At 41.6% G+C, this 24,449-nt stretch overlaps 1 protein-coding gene across 2 annotated transcripts in view; it reads right to left on the reverse strand.

The window, feature by feature from the left end:
• The window catches only part of CLYBL (citramalyl-CoA lyase), a 167,071-nt gene extending 142,632 nt beyond the window's left edge, over window positions 1-24,439 (reverse strand). For both annotated transcript variants that reach the window (XM_057366180.1, XM_057366179.1), the window contains exon 1: window positions 24,370-24,439. In XM_057366180.1, the coding sequence (XP_057222163.1) occupies window positions 24,370-24,422 (53 nt within the window). In that variant the 5' untranslated portion in view covers window positions 24,423-24,439. The remainder of the gene's footprint in view (window positions 1-24,369) is intronic.
• Window positions 24,440-24,449: the final 10 nt, after the last annotated feature.

Here is a 24,449-nt window from a genome sequence, read left to right on the forward strand (position 1 = left end):
CCAAACCCACTGTCAAAGCTATTTTGCTATTCCAGTCAAAATTGGGAGGCAAATATAGGCACAGCCTAATCTATTGTTTTTGTTTCATTGRCCCTCTGTTTTCAAAAAGGCAGCTAATACAAAAAGGAAATAGGAAAACAGGAAAAGAAGGGAAGAACAAGGAAAGAAGGATAAACAAAAGGAAAGAAATCCATTACTTTTTCTTTAAACAACAGAAATACTAAGAGGGAAAAAGTGTCCTTTTACAAAACCCTGGATACTTTGCTTTATGTTTTTCAATCAGCTTGAAAGTTATCTAAATGGGTGCTTAGTAGAGATATAGCATGTGAGGCAGAGGATGAATTTGCTCTTCATGGAGAACATATTAAAATACACTTGTGTTGTGATGAGGTATGTGTTTCCACTGACTGAGTACCCATGTGGGAGGAAAGGCTATGCAGTTCAGCTACGGAGAGGGTAAGAGGACTATGAAATGCCTTCCAGGGAGCTCTGTGCTAAGCAAAGGCCATAAAACCTCTGCTAGCAGGACACCTACTGCTTTTGGTGATTGAAGGCTGCAGGCAGACATCCTCTTCTGAACCTAGCCCAGGATGGCATCAGCCTGGGGTGCCTGGGATCACCCAGGGGCCAGATGTGATTGCCTCCACTGCCGCGCTGGTGGGAAGGGGCTGCGTGAGTGCCCCCGTGAGCCCCATTAGTGCGTATCGAACTTTTCCAGGCAGACCTACAGGAGCCATCGCCTCTCCTGGAGTGGCAGTGAGATGGGGAGCAGTGCCACACTCAACCAGCATGGCTCCAAAGTGCACAGCGATGACCTAGCTACCAGCTGCTGTTCCAGAACATCAGTTCCAGTTAACAAGCTCGAGCTCAGCATTTCAMTCCTAGGCCACGCTTTTGCACAGCCCAAGCACAGTTTTGCTTACTTTCTCTGYAATAATTAAAATTGAGCTGTGAATTCCCTTCTCTCACACAGATTAATTTTCATTTCACTACCAATTAGTAAAGGCTCAACTTTAGGGAAACTGTTGTACAGCCTAGCACCAAATGAAATTCCTCTGTTCCTTCTAATTCAAACAGAAAGGCTTAGTGCCTCTTTGTTGTGAGAGCAACCTAGATCAGAGAAGTGACAACTCATCTTCACAAAGACAATRATGTGACAGCCCACTATCTGAACATGAGGTTGTAATTCAACATGATTAAACAGCCTTTTTGCTGTAGAAAGATGTAAACAATTGTTACAATCATGATACCCAAGTTTTTCTGCAATTGCAGATTTCTTGTGTGCTAATTTGTTAAGCCAACACTCTGGTGTTCCAGTAGCAGGGGGTCTGTATTAGCAACGTTGGTCTTTCTGTTATCAAAACCCTCAAACTCCACATCTAGTGAGCTCTGCACCTAAGCACCGGAGAGGGGTATCTGCTTGCTTTCAGCTTGAATTCATTGTTCTAAATGTCTGGAATCTGCATTCTAAGCAGAATTGAAAAACAGGCATTTTTCTCCACAAAGCCTGCAGAAGGTTTTGTTTCTCCATTAGCACAGCAACACCATTCTCCACATTCAGCTTCCCTCATGGAAGTGGGCTGCAGTAAGATCATGTTGTAGCCTAAGCTGCCATGTAGTTCTCATTTTCAGATGTACTCTCMTGTAAGCAGGTACAGGAAATATCAGGTATACATGTCCACTTCAGGCTAAAGTTTTGAGAACTGCTGATAACAGGCAATTTTAGAGAGTGAGGTTCTTCTGCAGCAGAAAGCATCGCATCACCTGAAATAGCTCTGCTGCACTTGGGCATCTTTAGTTGCAGAGATCCCCAAAAGAAAAAATCCAGAAAAAGTGTCATAGCTCCATCAACTACAATCCAATTGCTAGGTAAGTGTGACTCTGGCTCCCGTGATTTGCTCATAGTAGGGGCTCAGGCATTGCAACAAAAAGCTGCAGGAGCGAGTGGCCCTGAAAGGGCACTGTAAGCCCTGTTTCCTTCTTCTCCCTGTGGTCTTGTTTTCTGTCCCCTGCTCTCAGGAGGACAAGGCTCCTGTCTGCCTGCCCTGGCCCTGTGCTGAGGAAGCAGCATGGCAACGTCCCACCCCACAGAGAGCGCCTAGTACTGACTGCTCYGGGGACAAAAGTGGCAGGGGCAGTGGCTCAGTGACCTCGGACTACGCTGAGGAAATGAAACACCTGTGCAGAGGACATCAGCAGCATATCAGTGCCTAATATCTTGGTGCCATATGCATTTTGGTCAGTGAAATACTGCAGCACTACCTGCACRTTGGCCCCCATAGCTTGGTGCTCTCTAGCTCAGAAGCTATGCTGACAAACCATGTGCAGTCCAGTATCATTCTAAATGCTAAAATCTCCTCTTCACAATGTGCAAAAACCCCACTAAACTACTACTGAAAAGACTGTGAGGTAAACTAACRGAAAGTTAGGAAATAGCCAGTTTGACTTTTCCATTTAATCCAAATTCAGCCCTCAGGGCACACAGTTTATGAAATTGTCTTCAATAATATATTCCCGCAGAGATGTTTTATGGGACAGACCTTAATCATGACTGATAAGGAAGATTATTGTCTGTAGGAATATGAGAGGTTTTTTCTTTGTTTGTGTGTTCATTTTAAGGTTTTTTAAGGTCTTGCCCTTCCTGGCGGACACAGTGCAGAAGCGCWGCTCGCTGGCATGAAGTTACATGTTCACTGCATCTGAGGGGTGTACAGAAGCCCAAGCATGACCTCCGAGGACAGTTTATGAGACTCAAGCCAAAAACTACTTTCTTTCTTACTGTAACCAATATTTAATAAATACCAATTACTTTGATAACTAATTGGAGCAAGGATGGAAACTGGGTCTGCCCCCTACCAAGTGAATGCCCCTACCTATTCATCTAGAAAGTCATGGTTTAACCCATTACTAGTTAAAGCAGTGTTTTGAAAATACAGGCTTGAATAACCTCAAAAATAGGAATGATCTCATGCCATTGCTTCTTATCACTAAGCAATTTCTAAAGTAAGAGGACACCCCTGTCAACATTTTTGTTTCTGTCCTCTTCTAGAAGGGTCCTGCCTAATCAAGTCAAATTCCAAACTGTTTTTGGATGCAGGAGTTTAGATAAGTGACTCTAATATAAATGGCTAAGAGTTCTGAATCTTGAGAGGAAGAAACCACTTTCCTGAAAYCCACAGTAAGGATCTAAATCAATGAAAAGGCTGTGATTTAAGGAATGGTATTCTGCAGTACTTCCCCTTGYCTAGGTTTGGGTGATTTCCTGCTTATTTAGAAGAGAAGTATTTATTCCTCTTCTCATGTGTAGTGAACTCAATGGCCATGATGCTCTGTGAGTCTCTTTAGAAGTTTCTACTTGACACAGAATTAATTTTATTTGAACGTTCAAAAGTAGAAGAGTGTATGTGAAGAGACATCTCTACTTCTGTAACTGTAAGCTGGCAACAGAGTACCCAAATTTATGGGACATTCATGACTCTCATCTCTGTACGCCTCAGCTCCCTATTTGTAAAACAGAAGTAATACCAGCCCTTTTATCGTGAGGGTTTTCTGAAGATAAATTAATTAATGTTTGTTAAGCATTCAGATATTTATAGCAATAAGTGCCATAGAAAAGCTCATAAGGAAATTAMCAATTCTGTCTTCACAGCAGGGTTTCAATAGTGTGCAGTAAATAAGGCCTAGGGCTACACATTGAAAAATTAGGAGAAAACAAAATATTGAATAACTGCTCATTAACTCAGCATCATCCATCCTGTTCACTAGCTGAGGCAGGGGTCCTGTGCATGTATGATCTTGATTTTAAAAGACTATGCTATCAAAGCAAACATGCGGGGAAGCTGAATTTAACTCCACCAGCTATCTTAATTTTGACATTTCCTAATTCCTGAATATTTTACTCTCCAGCCTTAATGAAGTTACTTTGAGTTGTTGCAAGACTTTGCCATCTCCCCTTATAAAATAACACTTCTAAGAATGCTGTGTGCAGAGAAGTGCAGAGGCTGAAAGAATGCCAGAAACATAAAAGAAAATAATAATATCAAAAGAGAACTTCAGCAAAATTTTGCTCCAGTCTTTTAGAAGGCAAGAAAACATTAGTGAATCAGCTTAACATTTCACAACAATAGTGTGCAGCCAATGGGAATTTCCAGAGGAAATTTGAACAGAGACTGTTTACACACTTAAACCAGATTCAGTCATCAACATTCAATAATGCAGTCTTCCATACTGTTGCTCTCTCCATATCAATATTTGGATGTGAACTGGAAATTAAGTGCCTTCACAAACGTTAGACACTGAAAATCAAGATTACTTTATTTAAAGCATTGAGAGCATTTAGAGCTTAACAATGCCTTGTCTGCAAGAGTCCACGGAAAAGGTGAGTGGAATATTAAGGATATGTTAAGAGCAGAGCAGGAACATTTGCCTTGGCAAGAGTGCTTCTGGGCATCAGGAGGAGGACTGTGCAAAAGTGGCTAGAAGGAAGTATCCCTCCACACAGTCATTCTCAGAAAGGGAAATTTGYGAGGACACAGAGTAATAAAAGTACTTGTTTGTTGGACAGAAATCACCAAGCCCTATCTGTGACTACAGCAGCATCTAATGTGACAGTGGATTTATATGTGACATCATCATAGATAAAACAAACAACCAAAATTTTAAAATAAATTTGGTATATAGCCTGAAAAGAAATTTTTAAAAAGAGGAAGCATAATTACCAAACTAATGTATATTAATCTCTTGGAAAAGTCCAGTATGTTTTTGCCAGGTATTTAATCCCACAATGAGTTTTCTGTTTAAAAAAGAAAAAGGGTAGTTTAGGGAAAAAACCCTAAAACAACCCAAACCCAAGACTTAAATTAAGCAAAATCCRTCAAAATGTTAAATGCCTATGTGCATAAAATAGATCAGGTGGGAACACACTGTATCTTGTAAAAACAAATTCTAAAAATAGTGTGTAGCAACAAATTCAAAGCTATGAAAAGAAGGGCCAATGGGAAAATGGCATTTTTCATTTCCTTTTGTGCCACTTTGCATCTACGTTCATTAACTAAGATTTTGTAATTTTTGGCTATTTTTTCCTTCCACCAAAAAAATGAAAGAAAAATGGTGGGGAAACCAAAACATATTTGTCATGACAGTAAAATGTTAATTCTGCCAGAAACACTTGCTTATTCTTCCTGTCTTGAACATATAACCCTGTGGGGGAAAATCTCCAGGATATTTTTAAACTATGCAGCATAAACGTTTTAACACTTGCTTGTTGMGGAAGTTTTTGCAGTGAAAAGTTTCTCTAGAGAGATTAGTTTCAATATTAATTTAGGCCTTACTTTGTAATTCCTCCTCAAAGGAAAAGAAATAAATCCCATTGGCTTCAGAGCAAGCAAATTGATTGCTAATGATGAGATGACTGCAATGAAGATTCAAATTACACACTTTTGCCAGGGATTGTGTTYCTTTTATACTACCTCTCCAGCATTATGCTAATTAAATACCTAATAAAATGCCTTTAAATTAATTAATGTATTCTCTCATTTTCCTCATTTAACAGTAGCTTTAAAAAAAAAAAGGTATTAAATTCAATATCCCAGGCACCTGATTCAGCGGCAGGTTGCATTGTGCTGAGCCACAGTGTTTCTCACATGCACCAACAGTCATATGAGGAGTGAGAGAATTGTGTTGTCCTTGGCTTTTTGGGGTTTTTTTTTTTTGGTCATAGGTACTTTTTGTGGTGTATCAACCTTTAACTGTGCAACAAAACCCAAGGGGGAAATGCCAGACAGCCTGAAGCCAAGGGGAATTTTGCAGTGCCTTCAGCCACCCTGTGATTTCATTTCCCTCAAAGCCTTTTTGCTTTGGACTGCGTTGCTTTTAGTAGCAGCAGACACTGTTCACAAACACCAGACCACCACAAAAGACAATACAGCAAAAAAACGACGTTAAGGATTTGTTCAAATAGACTTCAGCCTTAACTGGTGTGACTGTCCAGTTTTCATCTGTCCTTGAACCGCTGTGCAAGGTCAGCTGGACGCTTTGCCAAGCTGCACCTGGAAATGTTTGCCTTTGGTAGGAGAGACAGCTAAAAGTGAGACCTTCCCAGCCCMGGCTGCTTCCAGCACACCATTGTCTTGGGCTGGTGGCAAACCAGCATCCAAACCAGCTATAATAAAATAAATGCTGCCAGCAGTACAGCATGCAGGGAGAAAACCTGCCCTGTGCCGCGCTACAGCGCAGGCACGCACGTCCCCGCGCGCACGCAGCCTGCTTGGTGCTCGGAAAATGGACAGACTGAGGAGCATCTGTGCTGGGGGGGGATATGGAACAAATAAGTAATTGCTGTTTTTACTAAGTAAAGCAGAAAATTACAGCATATCAACAGCCAAGTGTGTTTGTTGCCTGGGAAGAACCATTTGTGTTCCAGTTTGGGTTTTTTTACTCATCTGAAGTCTGTGCCTCAAAGCATATTAAAACATTTTAATTATTATTATGAGTTTATGTTCTCACATGGATTTAAAGTCCATAAATATGATAKGGAATGGGGAAAGAAGAAAGTAAAATAAATAAATTCAAGAAAATTCTCTGTATTTTTTAACAGTGGAGTCTGTGGTGGTGSATGCAGCTTTGAATTAGGATCTTAGAAAACATGTAATTCTGTTTACACAGCATTTATTGTATTAAAAATGTGTCCTGGTTTATCAGAAAAGTGTGTGGCTATGTGTATGTTCCCTTAGCCACATTCAGCTCTTCAAAAAGACATCCACCAGAATAGCACTCTTTARGGACAGTGTTTCAGGGTTGACAAGAACATTAAACCATATTATAATTATCTCTTCAATGAAAACACGGCTTTGTAGTRGAGGCAATGCACAGTCCTCAAGGCGAGTGTTATTAGGCTGTATGTGTTTTCTTGGAAGGAGATTCATGGAAAGAAAAAAGCTTTATMATTTACTGCAAGGAAAAAAATAGAGAGTACATGTCATGCATAGCAAAAGGGATTTTACAAAGAAGGCACTAAGTTGAGTGCCTCACTTATCTTCAAGAATGCTTCTACATAATAAGTGTGGGGATCAGTTTAACACAAGCTACAATATAGATATAACRCACACATACAATTCTCTGTGACCATTCATATAGATAACTGCAAAAAATTGTCTGTAGAGTAAGGTAAATATAAAGCAATTGCCTCCTATGACATAAATGGGTTCTGTCTCATTCTTTGAAAGGTCACCACTGAACAGAATACATTCTTATGGCAGTTCAGATAAAATCTGTTATTCTTAATGTGAATAAAAGGATTTTCTAACCCAACTTCCTCATTCAAAATACTGTTTTCTCAAATTAATCTGAAATGATAAAATATGAGTTCTGAAACAGCAAACAAAGTTACAAACTCCAGCACGAAGATTCTAATATGTTCATAGATTACAGTTTAATATGCATATCCTACACATACTATCCACACATGCACATTTGGATTTATTTACTCACRTTAAAAAAAACAAACAAACAACCCACTACTATGTATTTTTCATACTTTTGCAAATGCCTGAATTATTTTAAACCAGGAATTTTCTTCTTTTTTGTGAAAATGAGGTTGCAACTTTGTTTTCTTTCGTATGTTGGCAAATAGATAGATTTAAATTCCTTAAAATKGAATGAACTAGAGGAAAGGAACAAATAATGTTAACCAACAGTTATATATACCCTGAACACAACAAACACTGACAATATTACGAAAATCTTGTGTTAATGAAGAATTGTAAAGCTGCGCCATTTCAATTGTGCACACACAGGTCCAGGCACACGCAGGCATAAACACAAAAGACAACAGCCCCACTAAACAGCTACCAAAAATATAACCAATTGGCCTAATACTAGACACAACAGCTTGAGCATTCTCAGCGAAAAAAAGTCAGAAACTCACCAAATCTTGGTTTTAAAAGCATGCTAGGTATCCAGAGAGAGTGCATTCGGAACAGTCAATTACTTTCACATTTTGTCCCAGGACTTTAAAAGTTAAAGGCATAGTTCTGCCAATTGTGAGATGCCCCATCCAGCACAGACCACCCACAACTACTGATTTTCCATCTGGTGAACAAAACAGACATCTCCCTAATTATTTTTAAAAAGGTTTTTTTTTCTAACATACTTCCTTTATTTGTCTGTGACCTGGAACTTAATGGAAAACCTGGTAGATGCCAACCTCATTTCTTGTAATGAAGCATCTTATTTTCCCTACTTTAAGCATGCTTATTTAAAGGCTATTTAATAGAAAGTTATTACCTAAGCTGATCTTTGATAGGACCTAAATTACAAAATAGTTTGAAATTAGAACAACTTTATATTGAACCCTAAATGTTCTAGTTAAATATTAACCGTTAAAAGTCCTCCCTTAAAGCAGCATATTAAAACAGAAAGCAATGAGGTTTACAGTCTCATATGCTGGGTTCCCATATTGCCAGTGTCAAAATTTATGCCTTTTTTCAGCAATATGGTTGCCATTGCCAGCACCACACTTATAAATGCCAACTGTAATTAAAATCTGGCACCTTATACAAGCATTAAACATGCTTACAGATTTAAAAAAAAAAACAAGTCTTTATTTTAAAATACTCTTTGCAGCATATGCAGGCTTAAAAAAAAGTTCTTCTTCTGCCAGTTTTAGAAACATCACAGAAAAAAAAAACAAGGTCCAAGTTGTATTGAAAATGGGTCTGGAGAAACCTAAATACTGAGATGAATTTCACAGTGGATGCATTTGAGGGAGAGATGGCAAAATGTGGATTTTCACTTGAAAGGGACTGCAAAGAAATAATAGCATATTTAAAAATCTGGAGCCTGGGCAGACACACAGGGCAGGTAACACACAGCCTTTATCCAAGCACCCTTTACACTGCCGGTTACAGCTGAATGAAGATGTAAAGCCTCCTCRCTGTCACGGTGAATGCCCAAGCAGGGTTGTGGATCCCAGAGCCCGCTAAGGGAGACTGCAGAGAAGAACAGAGGCTGGGATAAACTAATCATTCCGCCTGTTCATCGGAATGATTTTGGGGATGCAAGCATGATCATCTGGGCTTTTCATCTCTTACACACTCATCATTRCTGCAATGTTGTGCCTCCAGCAGTGAACACTGGGCTGGGTGGCCAGAAAAATCCTCTCCCARGCTTGTCAACAACAGGAGGCTCCTGGAGGCTCAGGACCCATACAGGGCTACCTTGGGCAATAACCTTGGGGAAGATGGGGAGCTGGAGAAACAGCTCATTATACCCAGCAAAATGTTYAGTCATAAATTCCTTTTCTACTTACTAGTGTGCTACTTCTAAATCACACAGCTGTCTTATGGTCCTGCTGAAGATGAGGAACCCATGTTCATCAGAGCTTAAAATGTGAAGAAACCACCCAGGCACACAACAGCARGTACACAAATGGGGTGCTGGAGCACCCTGAGATTGCTTCTTGGTCTGGCAGCACTGCACCAAGCACTGGTCTCTGYTGCTCTGCAGGAAGAGGTGAGGAAGAGCCAGCCAGCCACATTGTCAAATAAGTTGCTGGAGGAGCACCACCTCTCAGAAACTCAGCACCATGGACCAAAGGCAGCAGGACTCAGCAGTGTCCCTGTCGCAAAGGYGTGATGACCGAGACACTCAATCCTGTCCTCCATACCTCATTCTGCTGGTGCCTGAAGCAAGGTTTTTCTCGTGATCCTACCAGCAGAAGAGGTAATTAAATTTCATTGTGGGGTGTCCCATGTACCAAATGTTTATGGACAGCACTGAAAAATTGTATCCTCACATTTTCTTGACATCACATTCTTGGCTGAATTTATGAATCCTTATGTCAAGTCTGCACTGATGTTTATGTTCATGTGTAGGTATTTCAGTTATCTATGACTTTCAGCAGGATTAAATCTTTCAGGATACTTTTCTTAAAAATAAACTAAACTACCAAATGGGAAACCTACAGTTAGATAATTAATTTGAATCATGTTTCCCCACGTAAAGGTTTTAGTTCTTTTCTTGGAGAAAGGTTAATTCTCAGTTTGTAACCACTAAAGTATGTTGCTTTGTAACTAAATATAGCTTTTACACTAAATTTGGCACTTCTTATTGCTAGCCAGAAGGACAGAGTAGCTCTGCTGATATATATTTAAACTTTTCTATACCTCATTATACAATTTTTCAGATAAATTTTACTGTTTTCATTAGAAAATCATGTATGGCACAATTCTTATTTACTAGTTGATCTCTTTGTGTTTACTTATAATTTATGTTTCTTTGAGTAGAAACAAACTGGAATGCAATTTAAAATGTAGGGAGACAGTTTATTGCTTACATAGCACTATCTGAAAGAGGTTAGACCTGTAAAAAATTGTGATTAGATTTAAAAATTGATTTATTAAAATAACTTGGTATTAGCTAGAATTAGCACCAATCTAGTATTTGGTCTTAATATCCTCCAATATTGTAGTATTAACAAATCTAATCCTCTCATAATTAGCTTTTATTCACAGATTGGTAGAGAAGAACAAGCTTTCCTGCTTCTTTCAACTCCCAATTGGTCAAGTTTGAATAAATTAGTCATTTAACTGAGCTAATTGAATATATTGAAGAAAATATTCTCTTGGTACTTGCAGAGGAGGCTATTGATCTCAAAAGCCAACACAATACTTCAAAGACTTAGGGTTTCCAGAGTTTAGATTTTGACTTTCATCAGCTGAATGGTTCGATCCACAACCTGGAAGCACTGTTTCTATTTTGTCTGGGGGTGGGGGTACATTATATGTGTGTGTGTGTGTTAGTTAAACAGATTTCAGTAAGCTTAGCACTTTCCATCATTTTAATAGGCATATTTTTAAGAATAAATACATTCAGCATAAATTTTAAAACCTGCTTTTCTTATTTATTTCTTGATCACRAAGTTGTTGCCATCTCATTGACTCAGGGTTCAGCTTTCTGCTTATCATTTAGTTCCACTTTTTTTTTTTTTAATGAAGGAATATGCCAGCAATACGATTACTGGTGGCAGAAAACAGCAAAACCTACATCTCATGCATTTTATATTAAAATGCCAGAACATAATTTTTTTCATTTGTAAACAGGCTGAAAGTGGTCTGTAAAAGAAGCTGGCAGTATCTGAAGTGTTAAAATTTTCAATGTCTTTCTTTTCTAAACTAATTCCCTTCGTGGCTGTGGAGTGAAGACATCCTGCAGACACCACTCTCCACACTGCAGACCTTGTCAGGCATTGCAACACATCAGTCAGGCAARGGGTGAGTATTCCTATCTCTGAAATCAAGGCTTCCCAATGTATTTGCAGTCTACAGTACCAGAAAGGCCCAAATGGTTGCTGGTTTGCCCCCGCAAGTTTACACTTAGGTTCAAAACCATTTAATTCTGCCATTACCACTGCATAATCAATGTCATTTTATACAGTCATAGATTACAATAACAAACCTAAACTATCAGTCTGTATTTTTGTTTTGTAGATTCTGTAGATTCTGTGTTTTCAGGTTAATAGAGCATTTTCCAGGCAAAAATGGTCAAAGCTGATAAAAAATACACAAGGGAAAAGTGCCCAAAGAAATGCAATCCTTTGAGAGCACATTAATTTTCTGGTTTATCTTGTTCAGGAACASCAGTGCTGAGTTTCTGTGGGAAGACATGCTGCCAATGGCATGTGTCTTAGATGATGATACTGACATTAAAGACAAGGTTGACTTAACTGAGCTCTGTATCATTTCAGACGTACTCAAAGGAAATCCATTGTGACTGCATAATGACAACAGAGCACTTCAATTTTGTCTTAGAAATTACAAATCTGGAAACGCCAAGTCAACTTTCACACCCTGGATGTGTCACTGTGTTTTCCTTTCCTTTTCATTTCTTTTTTTAATTTTTTTTAATTTGTTGTATAAAACATTCATTCCAAATTACTGAATCTAGACAAGATTTTCCCTATTTTAAGGTTCCTTATCAGAATGAAAAAATGTTGGGAAACACCACACAGCTTTTTGCTAAGTCGTTTTCATTTCTTTCCAACATTTATCTGGCCAGATAAATGTGAAATGGGGCAAGAGCTTTGGGCTTGAGAGCACTTATTCAGGAAGGAAGGAGTCCTACTCAGGTTCTGTTTGTCAGAGAAGGTGAAGTATGTCAGTGGAAAGGAGCCCCTTTTATTTTTAGCCTTAGAAAGGTCTGTAGCATCAAAAGCTCTTGACACCAGGCTTCCCTATCTTCAGACAGACATAATCCAATGCAACCAAACTTCTAGAGAGCCAGAGTTTATGTGGATCCAGCCTTGCAGACAAGAAACTTTTCCTCCTAAAATGAGACTCTTCCTCTTAGGGAAATGGGGACAAAGACCAATTCAATCTGTACCCTCTCTGCAGGGCACCATAGCCTTAACTCTAAGAWGGGCACTGTTCAGCATGCTCTACTTCATGTGCTGTGCAAGCAACTGGTGTAAACTGGTGAGCAAACAGCACATGTATTGAACCATCCACAMTGAAAGACACAGATGTGCTTAAAGCATGACACAAGAAAAGAAACACATGGCCAGAGAGGGACTCTCAAGCTGAAAGAGTGTCATGGGTGAGAGAACACAGTTAACCAACAGCAGACACAAAGGGGGAGGGGAAAAAATCCCACAGGAGCAGAGCCTAACATCCTGCAGCAACCCACTGAAAAGAGATTTTTGGCATCAGTCTGCCTTTTGTAGAGCATTTACTGGCTCTATCTTCCTTACAGCATGTGGATGTACCTTGCACAACAGTCCTGCTGGGCTGACTGGTAAAATTGTATGAAAGAGAATAAGAGAAGAAAAATGCAGAAAGATAAGAGCTTTGTTTACCCAACACTATTAACTTTCAAAAATTCATTCAAAAAATAACTTGAGAAGATTCCTGCAAAGACAAAACTGCAGTCCAAGGAAAGGATCATCTTAGGAGGAAACTGCAAAATTATGCTTTCTGGGAGGTGTGATATCTGAACCAGCCAGGCTAAACTAGATACGTGCTCTTCATCTTGAGATAACCTCTCCTGCAACAGACCACCACAGGAAGTTATCCTGTAACTCTAGAAACACCAGCGTCACAATGTGTAAGAAAACAAAGCCTCTAATTAAAAATGTCATTGCATATTTTCATTATTTATTGGTACTGTGAAACATGTATCTCAAGGAGTAAGTTAAAGTAGGGCACAGAAGGAACATTTGCCTTTGGAAAATCATGTACTACCTCTTCTGCACTGCTTCTGCGGGGAAGCACTGGAAAAGTTCAACCCTGTGGGTCTTGGGCAGAGCTGGCACATCAGGAGAAAACTCCACCCCATGCTGAGTTCATACAATGTYACATCTCTTTTCCTGGGTATTAAGCTTGAAAAATATTTACTCCATGGTTTGAAATCTGGTTGGAGGAGAGAGGGACTCCAGAGCAGCAGTCCATGCTCAGAGCACRATTTCATTGGATTGTGACAGGTAAGTAGCAACTAAATTTTTTTTTAATTATTCAACAGATGCTGAAAAACTGAATATGAATTACATGATTTGTTTTGCACAATGCCTATTTGAATTATATCTACTTCTGATGCTATTTTAAAGCTCTTTTCATGCACTTACTATTGTTACACAGAACACCCAGAATGATTATAATCTGAATAAATCCTGTTTGTTGTTTTCCATAATTTATCTATTTATCTAAACTCATGTTTTCCCCAGGAGAAATGGCAACACAGCTCCCTCCTGCCCAAGCAAAATAGAAACACTTTGTATTATATGACATTATATCATAAACTTTGGTAACCAGCATTTCCCTTCAAGAAAAACTGCACGTGTTGCCCTCTGCCTTTAGCAGGCACACATGGGTTCCAACTGGCTCCCATTTAGCTTCAGGTTTTAAAACGTGCAAACAAACATACAGTAGAAGTTAAAATTATGCACTGCTGCTAAATTTGCAGTGTGTACTGCAGGAGGATGGTCTGAAACAACAATGTTAACAGTTCAACATTTAAACAAAAATGAACAATTAAAGAAAAAAAAAAAAGAAGAAGGGGGATGATTCTGAGTTTGTATTTTCTATCTGCTACATCTCATATCTCTTCATTTAACCATCTGTCCATACTAAGAACACAACCAGCCAAGACTTTAGGTGAATCGGATCAGTGAGATAAATTTTGGGACACAAAGTAATGGAAGTGTTTTATTTTAGTTCCAATCAGTTCCAAAGCTGCTGCAGGATGAGGCGGGAGCAGGCAACAAAGCGAGGGGGTGTGAAGGGAACTGACCATTAACTTATCAGTTCCAGGCCTTGGCTTTCTAATTGACAACCTCAGGGCTACTTTCATCACTTGTCGACTTCAAACCCACACTCAATTTTTCCTTTAGATAATGATGCAACTATAACATAACGGTGTTTCTGACATATTGCAGCATGAAGCAGTAGGAAGATTTCCTCAGTAGCTTAACTTAACAGGAAAGGGRAAAAAAMCCCAACTGTTAAATGGTTTTCACATCTATCAACTTCTCAAAAAAACCCAGTAAGAAAACAGATTTTATATTTCTAGTACGTTGCAGTCACTCTTTGGTGCTGCCCCAGCCCGAAGCACTTTCAGTGCTTTAGTATCASTAGAGATTTAACAAAACAAGTCAATGGTTAAGGCACTAAGCTCACAAAACCTSCATTCATATAAAGCCTAAATAAAGGAGCCCACAGAACTTAGAAATGTACTACAAGTTAGAGAAATTGAACAATAAATTCCCCCATAAAAAAATATACTGACGACATGCCATCTAGAAACCTTGTGTCCTTCACAAAGGAAATACAGAAATAATAGGAATACTGCCATGGATATATGCCTACAGAGARTCAGAAAAACCTGACTCCTGTCCCCCCTGCAGAAATCTGAGTGGTGGCTGAAAGCATCCAAGCCATTTATGCAGAATAAGGTCCTCAGGTAAGTATATTCATCACATTTGGATCATAAATGAAAAAAATACTAAATTTTGTCAAGTAACAGCATGTCCACAGGCAGGAAAGCACTTGGCCCTAACATAAACAGTCACATAATTGCCCTTTAATAGTAGACACAAAGGCTTGAGTCCTACAGTCAGCCCTGCAAAGGCCTGGGGTCACACGGAGCTCAGCGCAGTGTCTGGGGCCCTGARCACATCAATCCAGGTGACAAAAGCRGWGTCAGAAAAYGGAATAATCCCGATGTGCTTCCMAAGYGTAGCCTCTCCACTGGCTCTTACGTGATCCACGTGAAGAGGGATGACAGGCTGGATACCACACTGCACAGCCAGAAGCTGCTGGAATTGGTGTGCATAAGCAGGCAGGAAGGGAACTAATCCAGATAACAAAGCAAAGACACTGCAGGTAGACTTCATGTGCACTCATCTCTTGTCTCCCCTGGCATCTGGGCTCTGATGGTGCACATGGGCACCCAGGTATCTTCAATCACAGGACATTAACATGGCCATGAACAGTTGGCTTACACTGGCCTGACTAGAAGAGTTCAACCACAGCCATTTTAGATTATGGATACGGATGCCTCATCCCAGGGAGCAATTGTTACATTTTGGTCATGAACTTTAAAATGCTGGCTGCAGCTCTTATTTGAAGATTGACASGGGAGCAGGTAAGGAAAGCAGTACCCGCTCTGAGAATGAACACTGGGTTCAGTGTTTCCTTGGGCTGCCTTTCAGGCTTTCTAAGCCCATAAAGCTGCAGCATACTGTGGCTTCTGCAGATTACATTGCCTGTTCAGAGCTGTCACAATGGTGTGTCTCCATATCACACCCTTTGAATTGTTGTGCACRCTGCTACTCCTTCTCAAGCAATAAGGAGGCAAGAGCTCTCCCTACAAAATGCCTGGCCCACATCATGGGCAAAGGTCACCAGTTGCAAAATATTATTTAAAAGTCAGGACAAACTTRTTTTATAGCCAAATTAACAGCTCAGCAAAACAGTGGGCTATAACAGGGAAGACAGTAAGTCCAATAGCTGGGCAGTTCAACTGCTAAGGTTTTTATAGGGATGATTGCCTGGGATGTTTCTGGCRTTGTTTTTGACAAAAGAGATATCAAAACAAGAATTGTGAAAACTCAAGTTATTACATGAAATATTTGAGGCAGGTGTTTTTCCATTTTTTAAAACCAAATCCCCACCAGCTTTGCAATTTTGCCACTCTAATGCTGCAACCAGCAGTACAAACCAGYTCCCTTTCAGGGTTTGGAGCATGGGTTTTACAAGCCTGTTTTGCCTTCCTGCAGGCACTTTGAGCTTATAAATGGCACCTTTCAGTGTCCTGAATTATGAAGGGCAGCTAGTCCTGAATTCTCCTGTCGCTTAATGATCTCACATAAAATGAGGTCCACAAAACTTTTATTACCGCTACAGCTCAAATTCGCAGGTGAAGAACCACCAGGGAAAGGATGCGGACATCTTTTACTTTCCTAATTTTCCAGGTGCAAGAATGTTTCCCACTTGGACTTGAACAATTAGTTAACTCTCAAAACRAAGCCTGATCTAAATAAAAAGACTTCAGTATGTTCCCCTGATAAGCACTGAAAAAATCCAAGGGGAAACCACTTGAGAACAACACACATTAGTATCAAATTTAGGTTAAAAAAAAGTTTAAAAGACTCTATCTAAGCATTTATTTGTCTTTTTTTCACCTAATACTTTTTCACTTATCACTACTAAGTATATCTGACACTCAAGGATTATAGATAATATTTAATTGAAACATTGGTTGCTTTTGTCCTTATTCTGGGAATAATATCCAATGTTTGGAAAACATACTGCACCTTCGTAGTATGAACAAAAAGTCAAAAGAAAGTATTTCCAAATAAAGAAAGGATTTTGTTTGTTACAAATTACTTCTGCATTTATGTAAAGATTTAATGATTCATGGCATGCCAAATACAGTGCTAATGAGCTTTGAGTCGTGTTTTTAATTTTTGTTAGAATTTTTTTTCCTGCTAAAAACAATTACTAGGGGCCATGCAAATGCCACTGCATAAACCAGGAAACCTAGTAAAACTGTAGGTAAAATTGGTATTTTGTTTCAAGCATGGCTCAGGAGTCCAATTCACTTGCTGGTGAGCTGCATATTTCAAATAGCACCTACATGTCTTTCAAAAATGGAAGCCAGGTAAGATGCTTTTAGAAAACACATTTACAACATTCATTAATGAAAAACAAAAATTAAAGAGTGTAAGCTCACCATTTAATTCCTGCCTTCTGAGGATGAACATCTTAGCCTTTCTGCTTCCTTCTCCACTTTCCAATGAAAGGTAGATAAACAAGCAGAAATATAAGCTCTTAATTCTTAGCACCTCTTAGAGGACACACGTGCCCATAGGAGCTTAAAAACCTTCCTGGGGAGCATTATTAATCTTGCTGCTAACAGCACCGAATTTTTAAAGCCTATTAAAACACTGTCTAGTCATAGACATGCAAGTCWTGCATTTTAGTGACCTGGTTTCAAGAAACAAACAAAAAAATCAGTGGAAATTATGCCAAATTAACTTTCATTATTCAGTTTCACGGATCACTGCCCACTTCAACAGCTAACTAGATACCAAACATTGTCCTTCTACAATAAACCTTGCCATCTTCCACACAGAATAGTTTGAGTTGGAAGGGACCTTTAAGAGCCAGCTAGTCCACCCCCTTGCCACGGCCAGGGACACCTACTACTGGATCAACTACTCCACATGTTGATGCTTCAGTCTAGTGGAAACACTACTTTGACCTTGCTTCATCCTTGACCTTGCTCTTCCACCTCTGCCTTTGGACCTAGGAATATTTTCAGAAATCTGAAAATAATTCCAACTGCCTTTTTCCCAGGGTGTAGCCCTCCTGCCTGGCTGCAGCCAAGCTGCTGCCTATTTACACCACTGCAAGTCAAGCTACTATTAATCCCTTGGACTTCAGTCTTCCAAGCAACATGCATTATTCCAAAGGCTTTCAGATGACTTTTTAACTGAAAACATCCAGGATGTTGGGGGTCTTAACAAATCATCATAGCTATTGCCCAGCAGCTGATAAGGCTGAAGTTAATGAATGTTGCCAGGAAATAGAAATATAGTTGTGATGAGCTAGTCTTGTTATGCCCATATTCAATATTTCCTCTCATTTCTTTGAAGAGCATTTCACCAACTTAACAAAAACCATAAAAACAAACATAAGCCCCCAACCCAACAGACCGAGCGATTGAAGGATATTCACACTAACTAGCCCTGCTCTCTAGTTCACCCCCTCAAAAATCCCACTGACAATATCAAGAGTGGGGAATCAAGCCCCTTTATTACCAAGTCCATAGCAGATAAAGCAGCAATTGTGCTTATACTGTATTGGAAGTGTAGCTACAACATAGCGTGACAGCTTGTTAGTGTTGAAAATATATAAGCTCTTTGTAATTGTGCCTTTGGAATGCCATCTGTCTTGAATTAACGTCCACCTGGGATCATGTTTCGATGACCAATATGGACAGATTACTGGAACTTTAAAACCTCGCTTTCTTTGTAATTGACATTTAAACTGTTTGAAGTTTCTCATTAAGTCCTTTTTTACAAATTAGGTGCAGATGTATAAAGCTAAATGTACAGTACTAAGGGAAATTAGGTCATCTGAATGCTCAATAATAAAATGTATCAACTGTTTAAGTGCAATGAGTACATTAAAATTTAGAGATCAGCTTTATGCCTCAAATTCTTCAAAGTTTCATCATTCCCCTTTCATTGCTGCAGAGCCCCTGATGCCAACCATTCTAAATTAAAAAGGCAGAGAAGAAGGTGGGTTTGGCCATGCAGCCAATGACAACCAGACAGCCCTGTCCCACAAAGAGCTGGAGAAGGCAAGGCAGGCTGCCACAGAAATGCCATTTCGCAGGGASAGCCAAATCCTACTTACATCAATGATGCCGGGAGATTTAAAGGGCACACGGAGACCTGAGAAGTAAATATAGGTCCAACAGGAAAATAAGGGAAAAAAATATGAAGGGAACTTGTTCAGCATTCTGGGGCTAAGTAACCACAAGCTGACCTCCAGACCCACTTGCAGTCGAAGTTCTGCAGACCTGCTGTGCTCCTCAGCCTCGCAGGGCAGAAGAGGGAAGTGCAGAAAAGGGCAGTGGCTAAAGAAATTCCTCCATGCACAGCTCGGCTGACAAAATAAGGGCAAATTGAGTACTTCCCCTTTCCAAACAAAGAGGCTTAGAACTCAGGGAGGTGTGAGAAASGGGTCCAGGAGAAAACACCAGCAGAAGCTCACATGATGTGCAGAGGACAGGAGGAGATACACAGAGCTTCACCAGCAGAAAYCCTACAAAGCTCTTAGCATCAAGGGGCTTTTACCTGCCAGAACAGCTCTTAAGACAAGAGACTTCAAGTACAGCAGCCCAATATCCCCAACAGGTATGAAAACTCCAGGGACCCCACTTACCCAGCCTTTATGCRTAGCCAAGAAATACTGCACAAATGTGTGAAAGCTCAACAATGGAAGGAGCACCCACCAAGGCAACACACACCCTCCTTTCCCATGCAGGGCCACCAAGAAGGGACAGCATTGTACCTCAAGATGCCATCCTACAGTTGGCAGTGTTTAAACTCAACACAATCACACACACAGGTTTGGTGGAAGGTCTGTTAACCTCTCCCAGAGAAAGGTCTCCCACTCTTAGTTAGGACACCATCTACATAAAATGCACAAATTCAAATCCTTTTGGCAGCACAGCTGGCAYGCTGGTTCTGAAAATGACGCCAGGATGTGCACCCTGGCTCTCTGGCTCATAGGCRTAGAGGTGTGGTGGAAGAAGCAGTCTTCTCTAAAAAGCTGGTAAACAAGACAAAAACACTGTCAAAACAGATCTCTTTTTGTGTACTTAGACTATATTTGTGTGCTTAGACTACCCTTAAGCAGTGTCTTCAGTACCRCTACTTAGCACAATGATTTTACAAAGTTTCTCTGCTCACATCTCCTAATAACCCCATTCTACTAGTAAGCGACTAAAACTCTTGGCAAAAGAAGTGTAAACTTTCAACTGGATGCATTTCTGCTGCTTCAGATAAACACCTAAGCAACTTTGCTGTGAAACTGTCCTGCTTCTGCTTACAAGATGAACAGCACGYCCCCTCTGGTATCAGAACACAAGATTCTGGTCTCCTCATCCACAGGCTCTTTCTCCAGTGCTCATACACATCTTCCAGGAGGAATTCAGAAAAAAAAGGCATATTTTAAAAAGAAATAAAAAATTGAACCAGCCATATATAAGCAAACCACAACATTTGGGAGAGAATAAAACCTGACCAGTATAATAAAGCAAGATAGCAACATTTTCCAGGAGAGGACAGCCCAATTCGTTTGCAAAAGGAATGAGACAGAGGAGGAACTCATTCGCCATGYATACTGAACAAGAAAGGCTTCTAAGGAAGATGTATTTGTACCCAGTTCTTTTTGCTTACACATTTTACAAATACCAGCTTTCATCTGGGTAATGAGTTTGCAAAGGCAGGTACAGGACCACACAGGACTGTCGAGACGAACGCCAGCTTTAAGCAGACCCAGTTGAGGTGCCAGTGATGATTAGCTGGACACGCTCAGCTTTGCACCCTGCTTCTCATTAGCATTAATTATCCATCATCATACCTCTGCTGCTGCCAGAATCAAAACTGGCTCAGGCAGTTTCACAGTCCTTAATGCTGACTATGGAGTTGCCAGAGTGCACAACAGGGAGCTTATATTGGCCCTGCGCCTGTGCCAAGGGCAGAGGAGAGCAGAGACCTGCTTCAGGAGAAGGTTGGAGCAGAGTGAACAGGTAATACCTTCTTCGATGGAAGACCTCTCAATGTAACTTTAACCTGCCAAAAATGTTTSAGTGAATTTGAAACAACAGAGCTAGGGCTCAGTTTTGTAATGTGCTTCACTTGGTCTAGSAGTGATGGCTGACGGAAGGCTCCATCCGCACACACGGCCATGGTTTCAAGGTAGACTTAGGCTCCATCAAGTCCATCCCCAGAGAAAGGATTTCAGTGCCAAGGACTTGATTAGTGGTGCTCAGGGTGTCCCTTCCCTCCCCAACGTGAGCTACTATCAGGTTCTCACCTCACTAGCAATACAACAATATTAGTTTAGGTGAACCAAAGTGACCTTGTAGAAAAGCAGACTGCACGTACGGCTCAACAATTCTGCYAGATAAAGTGTTTTTATCACTAGAAAGTCACACTTTCAAATAATTTTCACCCTGAGGCCATAATCTCGAAAGACACACTTAAAAATGTGTAGAACATAAAATGAGTGATTTTTTTTTTTTTTTGATAGAGGTTAAGGAAAGAAATCCCTCACAGACATAACACTTTATTGATATTCYTGGTCACAGCTCTGCACATGCCGAGCAGGATCAGCTGCTGGTAAGGACCACGATTCATGTCTTTCCATTTAAACCCTGCAACAAAGAATAAAACTATTTCACAACTAACAAAGGGGAACCCTCTAATTTTCTAGAACAATTTCAGCTCCCATTGCATTAGCACCCTCCAGTGTCCGATYCATGAAAAACATCTTCACTAATTTGCCAAGCAGACACAAACTTGGAGTGTGAAACACAAGACACAGCAGTGGYGGATTCCTGGGAGGGAAAATGGCAATTGGTGATGAGAGAAGAAACTCCCAATGCTAGATATTTTAAATTACATAAGCACAGTCTCTGAAGAAGATCTGACATAGGGTTATTTCTCTTCTCACGTTCCTTTTTTCCTAGCAGGCGTGCTGGTGTCAGGCATGACAGGCTCYACATGCCCACACTGTACATTCCACACTCCACAGCGTTCCACTGAGATGTGGATGCTGCCTTTGACTGATTTAGCACAGGCATGTGGGTATGGATCCGCCGGGAATATACCATGTAAATGAATACACATAGTGAAACTCTCTTGTATGTGGGTGAGGCTGACGTGCCCTTGGCTCGCTGAGGGCAAACAGGTGACGGTGCTTGCAAGTGCAGTGCTCTTCTCTTACAGCATAATCACCAAGCAAAGAGAGAACAACAGGAAAAACAGCTGCATTTGTTGCTGAAAAACAGCTGGATGAAGGGTTTTTTTAACTTTTCCCAAAAAGACAAAAATATTTCTCCGGCAGGGAGAGCCTAGCAGGCTCTGGAACATCACAAATAACAAAAATCAGCTCTGGTTACTGTAAATTTCACCTGCCTGATAACGACACAAATACTTGATCCACCTTTTCCAGGCAGCACTGCTTCCCCCTAGCTTCTTGGGGGCAGCAGCATACACATGAAGAGCTGGAAAGGCCACTGCACCACATCGGAGGTACCTGCTGTAACTAGAGTCCCAGCAGGGCACAGAGCTCTGTAGCACACAGGCACCACAGTCTGGACCCAGTGGTACCTGCCAATTCCTGCTAAAGACCAGGAATTAAATCCAACCAACATGTTCATTGATTGCTGACATTTGAACTCGTCCCTGCATTTTCTCTCCCAACTGCACACAGCCCTGTGTCTGCCTAGCTCAAAGGTAAGCAAGGGCTCCTCATGCATCATCCTGCTGTAGTCTCTGACAGCTTGGATGTCCAAAATTCTGTGGTCTCCACCTGCCCAGTGGCCTCCTGGGCTCCACAGTAGCACTGATGACAAGGGGCAGGCAAATCCTTCCATAGGGAGGCAACTGTGTCTTCTGGGAGTCAAGCAAGTGCATTGTGATGCCTGACAGCCATGTCCCAACCCATGGCAGCACAATCCAAGGAAACCCCTTCTGATCCACAGCTGGGGGACAGCAGCTCACCACAGGCATGCAGCCAGCCTCCTCTGCAGCCCTGAACAGGTGCCATGCACATATAAATATGATCATCCAACTGCCCTCACATTGTGTAGACTCCTCTTCCCCCCACAGTATGAATTAAAAATTCTTCATGACCAGAAAAAGCAAGGCATGGCATCTATGATCCTGCACTTATATGGGGGGAAGGAGTGAAAACAAGAGAAAAAAAAAAAAAAGGCATGCACATGCATACATCATCCCCAGAAATAGGTGGTAAAAGTACACTGAAGGAGGYAGGCTGGAAAAATGGCACTGGGTGCTATGCAGGACATTTACTGTGGGCAGGAATGACTGACATGGATTTTCTGGGCTCTTCACAGTGCCTCTAGCACAGCACAAAGCACTCCAGCTRTCCCTGAGGCTCCCCAAGAACACCAGCATCAATATTGCATATTCACAGTAACATCTATGTTACAGTTTTACAGACCGCATCGGTTTTTGTCACTCAGCTATAAAATATTTACAGAACCAAGGTCTCAGCAGAGAACGCAAGAATTTAAAGCTTTAAATATTTATATTAAAATGAATTAACACTTGATTGCCTTCCTAATATCAATACTACAACAAATGTGCTCTCCCTCTAGAAGTGCTGTTGAAAACCGGCCTTAAGTAGGCACAGACCCAACAATCSCTCCCTCGGGCAGAAGTCACTGTGTGCCCGCCGGGAACAGGCAGGCACACACCTGCAGGCACAAAGCGGGACATCAACCCTGCACAGGGTTCCAGGAGGAAGGTGCGGCGGAGCCTTTGTTTTACACGACACTGGAGCCTGATCAGGGAGCCTGATCTTGCACGGAGATCCACTGCTTAAAGCAGAGCTTTTCCCAGCATCCTGCCCTAAATCCGTGCCATCCCTGACAGCTATTCCGCCACCTGTGGGAAAGCACCTGGTGATTTTGGTSGCTATATAACCTTCCCTTATCCAGCCACTGCCGAGACGGGAGCCCCGCACTCACAGGGGGCTCCCACGGCCCAGGCTGAGGGACGCTGAGGGGGCTTCTGACAGCCCCGCTCTGCCCACACCGCCACTCATGCTGGTCATAGATGGGGCAGGCGACACACGATGCTCTTAAAAACCGGGAAAGCCAACCGGTGTGGTGTGTGATGAGGATCCAGCCTGCCTTWCCCCCCGGTAGCCCCTGCGGGAAATGGAGCACGGTGGCTGTCAGGAGCCCGCTCTGTCCAAGGCTGGGCGCAGGAACCCAAGGTCACTCCCCGTGTAGGAGCTGCACCGAAGCGGACAACCGGGAAAGGGCAATGTTCTGGTAACTGGAGGAAACATGGAATAGTTTGAAGGGACCTTGAACACCATCTCGTTCCAACTCCCCCGCCGTGGGCAGGGACACTTTCCACGAGACCAGGAAACGGACTTCCATTCCCACGTTCCAGGTGCCCGAGCGCCAGCCCCGCCGCCCCGGGCCCGGCCGGCCCCGCCTCAGTGACACGGGGGATCGGGGGGAGACCCCCGGGCGCGGGGAAGGGGGGGGGCGGTGCGGGGGTCCCGCGGCCCCGCCCCGCGCGCGCGGCCCGTCACTCACAGTCTCCGCCTCCCCGCGCGCAGCCCGGCCCGCCAGCACAGCCCCGCCGCCATCGCCGCCGCCGGGACACGCCCCCCGCC

The sequence above is a fragment of the Malurus melanocephalus genome, unplaced genomic scaffold (assembly GCF_030028575.1).
Source record: "Malurus melanocephalus ecotype Western Australia unplaced genomic scaffold, MMel_1.1 scaffold_61, whole genome shotgun sequence".
NCBI lineage: Eukaryota > Metazoa > Chordata > Aves > Passeriformes > Maluridae > Malurus > Malurus melanocephalus.